We start from the raw sequence: 12,532 nt of genomic DNA, 5'->3' as shown, positions 1-12,532 counted from the left end.
CCAAAAACAAAGTGTATAAAAGAATACGTAGAATCATTAGAAACATCACCTCTCTCTTCCAGGCAATCCAGGGCTGCACAGTCCTATGCTGGATCTCGACGGCGATGTGCGTCCCTCGGTGTTGGGTCACCTCAGTCAGACAGCTTCACTGAAGAGAGTCAGCAGCTTTCAGTCTGGTCGGGATGACAGTAAGTAACCCCACAAGTCCCCCGCCCACTTGGTACTGGCATGTGTCACTTTCTTCTCTTGGAAACTTCCATAATTAGTGATGTTAGTGCTGCAGATATTACCACCTGTCATCCTTTGTGCTTATGAAAGAACTGCCCAGTAATTAAATTTAAGTAATTAAAATACTTATATTTTACATTAAAGAAATATCATTTGATTTTTTTATGTCATTGGACGCTAGTCACTGTTTACTCAACATATTTAAAGTCCATTTTTATTTTTTTCTGTGGTTGAATTTTTAAAAATATGCCCTAGAAAACATTCTGCAGGAACCTCTCTAAGATGAAATATGCAACACAAGTACTTTCTGTAATCACTACAGAGAAATATAGACACAGTTTAAATTTTAAAATTTGGTTCAGAAATAGACTTTGGTTTTTAATAAGCCAAAAATTAATTGTTAATCATTTTTCTGAGATAAAGCATATCAAATTTTACCTAGTATTTCTTAACTTTTTTAAAGATGGTATTTATCTGTTGACTATATACCCATATGAGATAACAAGATATATTCGTTGTAAAATGTATTGGTGCACCAAATTAGATGCTGTTAATCGCTGGTTGTTTATAATCTCAATTATAGATGTAAGAAATCCAAAAAGAATAACAGAATACCTTACTTTATTTTCAGTTCAGTACTCCAAAGTATCTTATTGAAGTCTTAACAAGTATTGGTGTAGGGAATTTTTTCTGTTTTTTAAAAAATATGAATCTTTGGCATTAGAACATTTTAAAATTAGATGATTCATTTGTAGTAAATACAGGACTTCATAACTGTCAGATTTCCTTTCTTCTTGTCCTGCTCTCCACCCGTCCCACCAAGCAGTGATGTACACATTAAGTATCAGAACTGTTTGCTTTGTGCTCTGTAGTACAATGTCTAACATGAAGCCCTTGAAGCAAATACAGCCTAGTTCTGACTCTGCACTGCCCTCCATTTGAGTTTTTAAAAATGCATCCATCCGTTAAATAGTAGGGCAATAAATCAGGTCCAAAAACCCTCTGCCCCACTCCTTCACTATTTTTGTATATTTCACTACTACCACTTGTCGCATTAAATGACGATACAGATTCCAGGTGCTGCTGACAAGACTACAGGCAGACACTGAAGAACACACAGTGAATGGACACAGAAAGCAGACAACTTGGGGGGGTGGGGGTGGGCAAGGGGAGAGAAAAAAATAAATCTTAAAAAAAAAAAGGGTTATTTTGAGACTGACTGTAATGAATTACAACTTCTTAAATAGTTGGAATCTATCCTTCCTGGATTTCATCAAGTTTCTTGGATCTGTGTGATTATGGTATTCTTCAAATTTGGAAATTTTTCAGCCATGATTTTTTCAAATACTTTTGCTGCTCTTCTCCTTTTCTTGGTTTCCAGTTATGTGTATATTAGACCACTAGATATTGTTCCACAGAACACTGAGGCTCTATTCTTTTTTCCCCCAAATCTTTTTTTCACTCTGTGCTTTATTATGTATAGAATCAATTGCTATACCTTCAACTTTCTGATCTTTTTTTCTGCAGTGTCTAAAATATAAAATTTAGATATTGTAGTTTTAAACCCCAGAAGTTCCATTTGGTTCTTTTTAATATCTTCCCTTTTTGTCCTTATTAGTTTCATACTTTCCTTGAAATATTTGAACATAGTTATAATAGAGTTTTTCATATCCTTGTCTGTTAATTCTGTGAATTCTTCATCTCTTTCATTTATATAACCAATTTAATCCTGGGTTTATGGTTATAGTTTACATTTTCCTGCCTTTTGGCATGCCTAGTAATTTTTTTTTTTTTTTTTATCATTTCCTTGACATTGTAAATATTACAGTGTTGTGTTTCTGGATTTTGTTTTCTTCTTTTAAAGAGTGCTTGACTTAATTTTACCAGGAAATTGAGTGTTAAAAAATAAAAATTAGACAGGCTATTGATTATGGTGTTTATTTGAGCAGTTTACAATTCATGAATTAGGCAGTGTCCATACTAATTATGAAAAGGGTCTCCACCAAGGGGATGAAAAAGGGGAGCTCATATTGGGCAAAGGGAAGCAAGTAAGGAAATGTGCTGATTGGCTGACATTGTTTCCACTTCTTCTTAATATCCTTAATCTCTTTAGCCATCTCATGGAATATATTAAGGAGATTTGTTTGAACATCTGTGATTAGTTGTTTCAACTCCTTTATGTCATCTGGAGGCTTATCTTGTTCCTTTAACTGGACCATATCTTCCTGTTTCTTGGTGTGAATTGTAATTTTTTGTTGGTGTCTTGGCATTTGGTTTACTAGATATTATTCTGGGTGCAGTTTCTCCCTTTAATTTAGGGCTTTCTTGTGCTTTCTCTCTTGCCGGTTGTATAGTAGGAGCCAAGGATATAGGTCGTGCTGCAAGCTGTGGAGGCTGAAGCTGCCCTCATTGCCCTTGGCAGCAATGAAGCTTCTCCCAACTTTTTCCTTTGCCAGGGGTAGGGACAGAGTCACAGCTATGTGGAAGAATCCAGGTTGTGCAGGCCTAGACTGTATTTGCCCAGAAAGACTGATGAAAATTCATGCCCCTTTCTCCCCTACCTGAGGCGGGGATGGAGTTGCAGGTGGGCAGCAGTGTATGCCATGGGGGTACAAAATGACCACAGTTGCCCAATTAGATTTCTGACAATTCAGTCTGTGCCAGCCAAATGTCACCAGCTTCCTTTCTTCCAGAGGTGGGGTTGAAGCCAAGGCTAGGACTGCAGTCCTATCTGGGTGAAAGAAACGGGTTCTGATTTTTCAATCAGCCCAGCTTTCTCTCATTCTGGGGGGTGGAGTCAGAATGGCAGCCACTGGCCTCTACTGACTTGGATAGGTTCAAACTTTAGCATTTTTTAGGATTATACTTTAGTCAGCTGAATTTACTAATCTGTACCTCAAGTTGATGCCCACCTGTCTCTTGCTTCCCTGTTTCTGGGAAGTGGAGCTTCCAATTGCAGCCACAGAAAAGCTCCCAAAATGACTTGTGCCTCCAGTGGAAGATGGGCACCAGTCCCCGGGACGAGGAGTGCTCTACTTATGAATCTTCTGTGCAGATGGGTAGTCTTCTCCTTCCATTCTTTCAAGGATGTTGTAGGATGCTCCTCTGGTCTCCTAAAGACCCCAAACAGGTGCTTTAGGTAGCTTTGGGTGATTACTAACTGTCCTGTAGCAGGAACTGACTCTTGGAGCTCCTTGCTATGTCAACGTCTTGATGGCGGTAGGTCAATTGTTTTCATCTTCTCTAAAATCCTTTCTCGGAAAGGGTTCCTCCAGCAACACTCATGCAGTTTACCATTTTATTTTATTTAACATGAGTTACTTGCAGATCAGCTCGTTTCCCTTAAGCTTTGCTAATAACCTTTTATTATTATTTTTTTGCTTTATTTTGTACATTTAATAATTGGAAATATAAACAATTAAAAACTAAGAAGGAAACACAGTTGAATAAAAACATACATTTCTCAATTAAATGTACTGGATATATATAAATATTTTTGAGCCATACATTATGTTACACAATATATTTGGTTCATAGTAACACAGTCATAGAGTATTTGTCCTTTTCTGTCTGCCTTGCTTCACTCAACATAATGTCCTCCAGGTTCATCCATGTTGTCATATGCTTTATGACTTCATTTCCTACAGATGCATAATATTTCATCATGTGAAGTAGACCACAGTTCATTTATTCATTCATCTGTTGATGGACACCTGGTGTAGCAGTTGATATAGTTATGAATTCCAAAAATAGATATTGGATTATGTTTGTAATCTGATCTGTACCTGGGCGTGATTGAGTTATGATTAGGGCTTTAATGTCATTAGGGCATTGAGTCCCCACCCCTTGGTGGGTGGAGATTCACGGATAAAGGCATGGCAAAGGACAGAGTTCTGGGTGTCTGATGTTGGAGCTTTTCGATATTGGAGTTTGATGCTGAAGACTTAAGCTGGAGCCCTGGGAATTAAGCTCACAGAGGAAAGAGAAGCCAGCCCAGAAAGAAAGGAACCTTGAACCCAGAGAGAAGCAAGACCCTGGAAGGGAGGAACCCAGGAAGCCTGAACCCTTACAGACGTGGGCAGCCATCTTGCTCTAACGTGAAAATTGACTTGGTGAGGGAAATAACTTATGCTTTATGGCCTGGTATCTGTAGGCTCCTACCCCAAATAAATACCCTTTATAAAAACCAATTTCTGGTATTTTGCATCAGCACCCCTGGGTTGCTTCCATCTTTTGGCAGCTGTGAATAATGCTGCTATGAACATCGGTATGCAGATGTCTGTTTGTGTCACTGCTCTCAATTCTTCTGGGTATATACTCAGGTGTGGTATTACAGGGTCATGTGGCAACTCTGCAGTCAACTTCCTTAGGAACTGTCAAACAGTCCTCCACAGTGGCTGTACCATTCTACATCCCACCAACAGTGAATAAGTGTTCCTATGCACATCCTCTCCAACTCTTTTAGTTCTCAGTCTTTTATTAGTGGCCGTTCGGTAGGTGTGAAGTGATATCTCATTGTATTTTTGATTTGCATTTCCCTAATTGCTAGGGATGCTGAGCATTTTCTTCATCTGTTTTTTCTAATAGCCTTCATTTTATTATGCTTTACCCCAACCACCATGGCTTGGTACCTCTACCAAATGCCCCAGTAATTTGTGAGGACTACTCACTCTGGCTGTTGGGAACTAGAGAATCTCCCTGCCCTGTGTGATGTCTGGAAATTGTTTAGCTTACAACTCCCTGGTGGTTCTTTCCCTGTGCAGACTTCTGAAGCTTTTTTTGGTACATAGCTCCTTCCTTTCCAGAACTCTTCCCTGTAATTTCCAGTCACTTCATCTTCTTTGAACTCCAGTCTCCATCTTTTCAACTCAGAAAGTCTACCGAGCTTTGTTTAGGTTCTTCCTCCCTTCGCCTCTGCTCTCCAGAAGTTGCCTGCAGACAGAAAGCAAGACATTCAGGGGCTTACTACATGGTTTTCCCTTCTTCCAGGGGTCACCCTGCTGTGCTGCCTTTGGTCCAGTCTCAGAGAACGGTTGTTTATGACTGGAGGTTAACCAGTCCTTGTTACTCTATCATGGCTAGAAATGGAAGTCAGGTTCAGTTACCCTAAAGTTATTACTTGAAATTGGAACATTATGAAGCATTGCTTACAATAAACAGTAGGTATGAATAAAGCTGAGAAAGCCCATTTTTGACTTTGTGATCAAAGCAAAATTTGAGTCTGCATACTTCTAGGTTTCTATTGAAAAAATGTGCCTTATCCTCTTCATTCCTTTTATTAGTCTTAGAAAATAACTCCCAGCCAGTGATATGGCCTGTGGGAATTTAACTAGGACATGCTGGATTCAGTAAGAACAGAGAATCCAAATTCATTTTTCAATTATTATCAGAATTTGGGTAAAGTAGATTCAGAATATACTTAGACACACAGACACACACCTCAAGGAATTTGCAAGTAAGGAAAAAAACCAAATAAAGCATGAGACTAAGAATTGCTTTCTCTCACTGGACAGGATGTTGCAGGAACCCCAGCTGTTTTTCAAGAGCCTTGATGATTGAGCATCAACACATTTAAGTAACTGTGGAACTTCCAGCTCAATATGGTTATCTGGCAACACTATTTAGTAGCTATGTTAACACTCCCTACTACGGTGAACTTAGGCAACATAATTTTATCATTTAATCTGCCATAAAAAGATTCAGCTGAAGAAATCCTTTTGGAATTAGTTTGTCATGTTTTTTATTGTCTGAATACTTTTCCTTTTCCTATCATAAACTCATTTCAATTAGAATACTTATTAATAAAAAAAGATTTTTCTTTTAAATTGATGAAAAGGCAGTGTTTCCTGTTTTTCTTTGGTTGGGAAGTGTGGAAATTCTCTGTGATAGGTGATCTTGAGACCAGGTGGTATATGTATATATGCCTTTTGTATGTGAAGATTATATAGACTAGCTGTGAGCCAGGCCAGACCACACAAAGAACTGTTCCAGGCTCAAAGCTCAACTGGTAATGGGTTCAGCTTAAGTTCCTTTCATTTTAATACTTTTAATATCACATTAAATCAAATTAGTTACCTTTAATAATCACTTTAATATCCCAGCAAATAAACCCTACAAACAATATACGAGATAAGGACACAAATGAGTTTTGGACAGTTGGGAGATGCAAAGTAATGGTTGATATAGCTGGGTAGAGTAGCTGAGATCTTTTGAAACATTCTTCTTGGGGAAGATACCAGTTAAGCATCTCCATCCCTGTCGTAAAAGGCAATTCTTTCAATGCTTCGGTTTTTAAATGTTCTGCTTCTCTTACCTTGTCTTTGACCCAGTATGCAGGACCGTGGCCTACGCTATGTAGTGGGCCGCCTGCCATTTGAAAACTACTGTATTAACTACTCTTGAGGAAGAGTGTATTGTGGCTCTGGTTGCAGATGAAATATCCTTCTTATCTCATTAGATCATCTCACATTACTCTTATTACTTGTTTCTTGACCATCTTCTGGGTTGGGTCTATACTCCGTTAAGTTAGAGATCTACCTTGTGCAACATTAGTGGTGAATAAGATATGGTAGGCCTTGGGGTTAGCCACTTGCTTAGCACACAGTTGGTGCACAATAAATATTTGTTGAACGAACAACTGCAAGTTTACTGGTGGGAGTATAACAACCTCTGTAGAGGGCCAATTAATAATACCTAGCAAAATTAAACCTTCTGTAGACTCTTTAACACAGCAGTTCCTGTTCTGGGAGTTCATTCTATTAATACCTTTTTATTTGTACAGGTGCTAAATGTTGCAGGTACTTCATTGAAGCATTAATTGCACTGCAAAAGATTGGAAACTATCTTGTCCACTAGAATGGGACTTGTTGTACTAGGATACCTCCAAACTATGAAATTCTATGTAACTGTGGAAAGAAAAAGAGGAAGCACTTTATATATGAATGTGGAAAGAACATCAGGATCCATTGTTAAATGAAAAAAGCCAGTGGTCAAATGAGTGTATTTTTTATGCTTGCATTTGTGTAATAAAAAAAAACACAAAGGACAGTGAGGAGAGAATCCATATTTATATTTGCTTGCATATTTATAAAACTTTTTAGAAAGAATCACAAGAAACTAGTAACAGTGATTTCTTATGGCTGGAGCTAGGAACTGGGCAAATGGGGGTAGGATTGAAGTGAGAGATAGACTTTTCACTGTCTATCTTTTAAATTTTATTTTCTAACCATGTATTATCTATTCAGATTTACTAAACTTCAAAAGTTTAATAAAATTCACTTTCCGCTCTCTAGAATAACAACAGCAAAGCTTTTTGTCTTGGGATATTTTGAAAGGAAGCTGGTGTTTAAGATGGAGTTAATGAGAGTCCCCTTCCCTTCACCTGGCATTTCCCCAATCTGAAATTGACCTGTCTTTGAAGTTGCTGAATAGAAGTTAGAACATGACCTTAAAGCATTCCTGATTATTGCTGTGAAACTGGTTCAGCCATCTAGTTGGTATACAGCTTGGATAATACTGCCGTGTTCCTATTAGGTATAGAAAGAGAGCAGCAGGGGGCCCCAGGAATCAGAGCCTGGAGGGAAGTAAAGGGAAATGAGAATTCAAAGCACAGGAAGGAAACAGGAAAAAAGTGCATGAAATGATAATCATTGGGATAAAGAGAGAGGGAAGAGTTTGAAAAATGATGATTGGTCACTATATTAGTATATTTGTTTAATTCCCACGAATTTATTTTTCCCATAAGAAGTCTCAATTCTTTTTTTAAGATTTATTTATTTTTTATTTATTTCTCTGCCCTTCCCCCCCGGTGTCTGCTCTCTCTGTCCATTTGCTGTGTGTTCTTCTGTGCCTGCTTGCATTCTTGTCAGCGGCTCTGGGAATCTGTATCTGTTTTTGTTGCGTCATCTTGCTGCGTCAGCTCCTCGTGTGTGCAGGTGCCGCTCCTGGGCAGGCTGCAATTTTTTTCATGCAGGGCGGCTCTACATGGAGGGGGGGATCTTTGCATGTGGGGCTCCCCTATGCGGGGGACACCCCTGCATGGCATGGCACTCCTTGTGTGCATTAGCGCTGTGCATGGGCCAGCTCACCACACGGGTTAGGAGGCCCTGGAGATTGAACCCTGGACCTCCCATATGGTAGGCAGATGCTCTATCAGTGGAGCCAAATCCGCTTCCCTCTTAATTCTTTATTGTCCAATTACAACATTAACTGTGTTAAATGATGTTTAATCCCAAAGCCTTCAATATTTTCACTCTTTCTTAAATTTCTTACTTATAGGAGGATTTCTTCATTACTTATAACTGCACTTGAATATGCTTCTTTATGACAACTTGAATTCTTCCTGAATTTCACCATCTTGATTCTAGAATAACAGGTTGCTTTTAGCCTCAAATTTAGTGGGGCACCTGTGCCTTTACGTTACTTTGCTGTTTAAAGGCTTGGATTTTGAGGAGGAATATAACTTCCTGAGGACAAGGTTGGAAGGCAGAGCACCCTCCCTCTTCCCTCTACCATAGCAGACTGACCTCCTCGCCATCTCCCACCTGCACCCCTGCCAGGGGGTTTGGTGGTGAGGCTTCACGTCAACTCTGCTCCTTACAGAGGAAAACAGAGCAGTGGAGACTGACATGCAGTGTGCTGGGTACCAGAAGACCTCAGTAGCACCATTTGAAAAGGGAAATATTTCTGTATCAGTGAATTAAAGCCCTGCAGCAAAAGTGGAACGCATTTGCTTCCACGCAGATTTTGGCTAATTTTAGTGATGTTTCGGTGGAAGCGCAGCAGTAAGTTCAAATAGGTTTCTATTCTTGAGTCAAAAGTATATTCATGGTATTTTATTCTTTCCCTTCTTTAGCGTGGAGATATAAAACCCCTTACCGGGTAGCATTTGTTGAAAAATTGACCAAGCTTGTTTTAAGCCAACTGCCTAACTTCTGGAAGCTTTGGATTTCATATGTTAATGGAAGCCTTTTCAGTGAGGTATGTATAAGAACTTGACTTTACATGGAGTTAAGTCATTTTGGATTTTTTCACCTTAAAATTTTTCAATTTTGAAGTAATTTTTAAAAGCCGTATGACAACATGGATGACCCTGGAGAATATTATGTTGAGTGAAGCAAGCCAAACACAAAAGGACAAATACTGTTGTGTGATTGCGCTACTGTGAACTACAAGTATTGTGTAATTTTATGGAGTTACCACCTTGAATATGTGTCACCAGAAAATAGAATGAATTTAGCAGATAGAAAACTGAAAGTTAACTTGTACAGCATTGGTAAAAAGATTATTAATCTTTGGAAATGAATAGGAAAGGTGAAGCCCTATATAATGTTTGTAACTAGCAGTAGCAGTACTATGATGTGGATATGACAGTGATTTAATGGGGAAGTCTAAGGTAATGTGTATTACTAAAAGGAACGCTAAAAAATGTAACATGAGACTGGATAGCATAGTAAAACCACATGTGAAATATGAATATGGGTAAAGTAGCATATATAAGAATGTTTTTCTTTGAAGCTGAACAAATGTATGTCAATACTACAAAATGTTAATATTAGGCAAAAAACCCCATTATGCTAAGTGAAAGAAACAAGACACAAAGTACTACATATTATATGATTCCATTTATATAAAATATAAATCAACTTGTAAGTTAGTGGTTATTTAGGGCTGGGGAAGAATGTTAAGGGGTGTGGAGTTTTTTCTTTTTGGAATAATGGAATTGTTCTAAACTTTTTGGGGTGATGAATGTACAGCGTTGTGATTATACTAAAAGCCATTGCCAGGTATTAGAAGATTAGTTAGGAATGCTGTAAAGATCTATCACTTATTAGCTGTATGGCCTTAAACAAGTTACTTAATTGTTCTATGACTCAGCTTCTCCATCTGTAATGATATCCATCTCAAAGGGCAGTTATGAGGTTTAAATGAGATAATCAATTAAAGAGTACCTGAAGTATCTGCAAGCGTTCAGAATCATGGATGAAATTATCATGCAAATTAATAACCAAGGTTAAGATGTTTGCAGCTTGTATACCTGTCCAAAATAATCCATGTGATGATGGAATTTCCTAATTGAGAAGAACTTAAAGATCATGTTATATAGCCCCATTATTATTAGCTTACAGAAGTTCTTAATAGGCCATTGCATTTTCATGAGTCACACTGTCTTAGCATCTTAATCATGATAAAATTGGTAGCATAGAAAGTACAAGCTTAAAGTGGTGACTCTGACATTTGTGTGTAGCTTATGGAAATGACCCATCACTTTATAATCTCAAAGTGCTCCATAAATGGCTCCCCAGTACCTGGACTAAAGATCATAATACCCTTTGACCAGAGCTGCTAAGGAGGCCCCGCCCTGTGAAATCAAGAAGAGGGCGCTGGTTTGACATCTCCGGGGAAGAACTCTTCACAGCCCTGGGAGATCTTGGAGAGTTAGGGTCTTCCCAAGGGTAAAGGCTCTTTCCTGCCTCCTTTGGACTTGCCAGTACAGAAAGTCAGTGTGAACAAGGGCTAAGTCTGTTTTTGCTTTTTTGCGCAAAGGCACTGCCCTTGTTGTTCAAGACTTTTCCTCCTCTGGAACAAGTAGTTGGTGTCTTAGTGCAACAGGGATTCATCCAGTTTCATTTAAACATGGACATAAATTAACGTTAGTGTTAAAGAAATACAGTGGTTCTCTGGAGGTTTTTTCCGTCCTTTTTATATTTAAATTATTCTCTGCCCCCTCTCTCTTTTCTTTTAAACTTAATAGATTCATAGATCCTTGTTTATGTGGATGATAACTTGTCTAAACCATAAAATTTATTTAATTTAACATTATCCCTTAGTGCATGAAAACAGGAGTCCCCCCAACTCTTCAGCATGATGTGTCAGTGTATTTTTTCTTCCTTTAATTTTGGCAATGTATTAGCTACTGTACTTTATAACTGGGCATTCAAATATTAAAATATAGCAATAAGTAATGTATGTCACAACTTTCTTATTTTCCTTCTGTATCACATAATTATATAAGCACTCTAAATTGAGAAGTTAACTATACAGAGAAAGTCCTTTCATAAAATAAATATAGGGCTTTTCTGGTCCTTCATAAATGCAGGGTTGGTTATTGCTGGCTTAGGAAGAGAATGCTTTAATTTCTATTCTGCAGGTGTCCTGAAAAAGTTTTCTTAATGCTTTGCTTTCAAACATGTCGTATATCAATTTGTATTTTTGTTAATCTCAGCGCCATGAGAGTAGCGTGGTATACAGTGCTGAGTGCAGGCTTTGGGTTTCTTGTCCTCTGCCACAAAGGATGACAGCTGCACCACTTATACTGCAACCTCCTTTCCTGATCTGATCCATCAGTGACTCAAATCACTTAGGATGAAGGAAAGGTTAGATTCTTCCATATCAGTGCCTGTGGATATTCTTACAGAACATTTGTGTTCTAATAGAACTGTCTACTATACATCTCTAAAGAGCTGTAGCCTTTGGCAAATCACCTTACTTCTCTGTGCCTACTTCCATGGGTTGATTGTGAGGATTAAATAAGTTAATATAAGTGAAATCCATCGAACAGTGTCTGGAAGAGATATAAGAATTTGCTCTTATTATTTGGAATAAACTTATCCCATTGTTTGAAATTTTATCTGCCTGGTACTTAATGGTCAGTGAATATTTGTTTAATAGCATTAAGCAGGAGTGATGAAATACTAGAGTAATTTTGAATTATACTATTGTCAAGATCCATCAACTCATCTAAAGAATTATTCCTTTAGGAAATGGATTTTAAACCCAGTTATTTGTTTACAGCCAAGTGTTACTCCCTCCCAGTGAAATCACTTCCACCACACATGGACAGAAGCTGGCTTATTTTGAGTCCCATTAGAGTTTGTAAAATTCCTAAGAGTTTTTGGTCTGAGATATTTTAGTACGAAGGGAATGTATTTTCCTTTCCAATAGGTTATACCTAGTTGTGGTAAACATATAAATGAAATATTTGGTTGCAGATGAAAAATGATCTACTGCAGAATTCATGAACAACATTAGCTCTGAAAAATTATTTTAATTGTACTGAATTGGATATGCCTGTGGTTTGTTTACCTATTAATTTTTATAAGCTTTTCTTAAATTTTATAGTTATTAATTAAGTATAATTAGCTTTATAGCTTTTGGAATATTTTAAAACTGCTTACCCTCTATTGAAAAACTATGTATATACTACAAAGGGAAGTAGAAAGAAATGAAGAAATTATGAAAGTGTGGCAATACATGTGAATCTTATGAATGGAATTCAGAAACTTAGTTAATGTTACTTAATTTG

At 37.8% G+C, this 12,532-nt stretch overlaps 1 protein-coding gene across 3 annotated transcripts in view; it reads left to right on the top strand.

Moving 5' to 3' along the window:
- Positions 1 to 12,532, top strand: part of EXOC2 (exocyst complex component 2) — a 228,893-nt gene that overhangs the window by 101,798 nt on the left and 114,563 nt on the right. For all 3 annotated transcript variants that reach the window (XR_009182715.2, XM_004466865.2, XM_058285163.2), the window contains exons 12-13: positions 63 to 188; positions 9,083 to 9,207. Coding sequence is in view for 2 of the 3 variants with exons in the window: in XM_004466865.2 (XP_004466922.1) it covers positions 63 to 188; positions 9,083 to 9,207 (251 nt within the window). In the remaining variant the exon portion in view is untranslated. The remainder of the gene's footprint in view (positions 1 to 62; positions 189 to 9,082; positions 9,208 to 12,532) is intronic.

Source organism: Dasypus novemcinctus, chromosome 22 (assembly GCF_030445035.2).
Source record: "Dasypus novemcinctus isolate mDasNov1 chromosome 22, mDasNov1.1.hap2, whole genome shotgun sequence".
NCBI lineage: Eukaryota > Metazoa > Chordata > Mammalia > Cingulata > Dasypodidae > Dasypus > Dasypus novemcinctus.
This window is presented reverse-complemented; position numbering and strand designations above follow the sequence as displayed.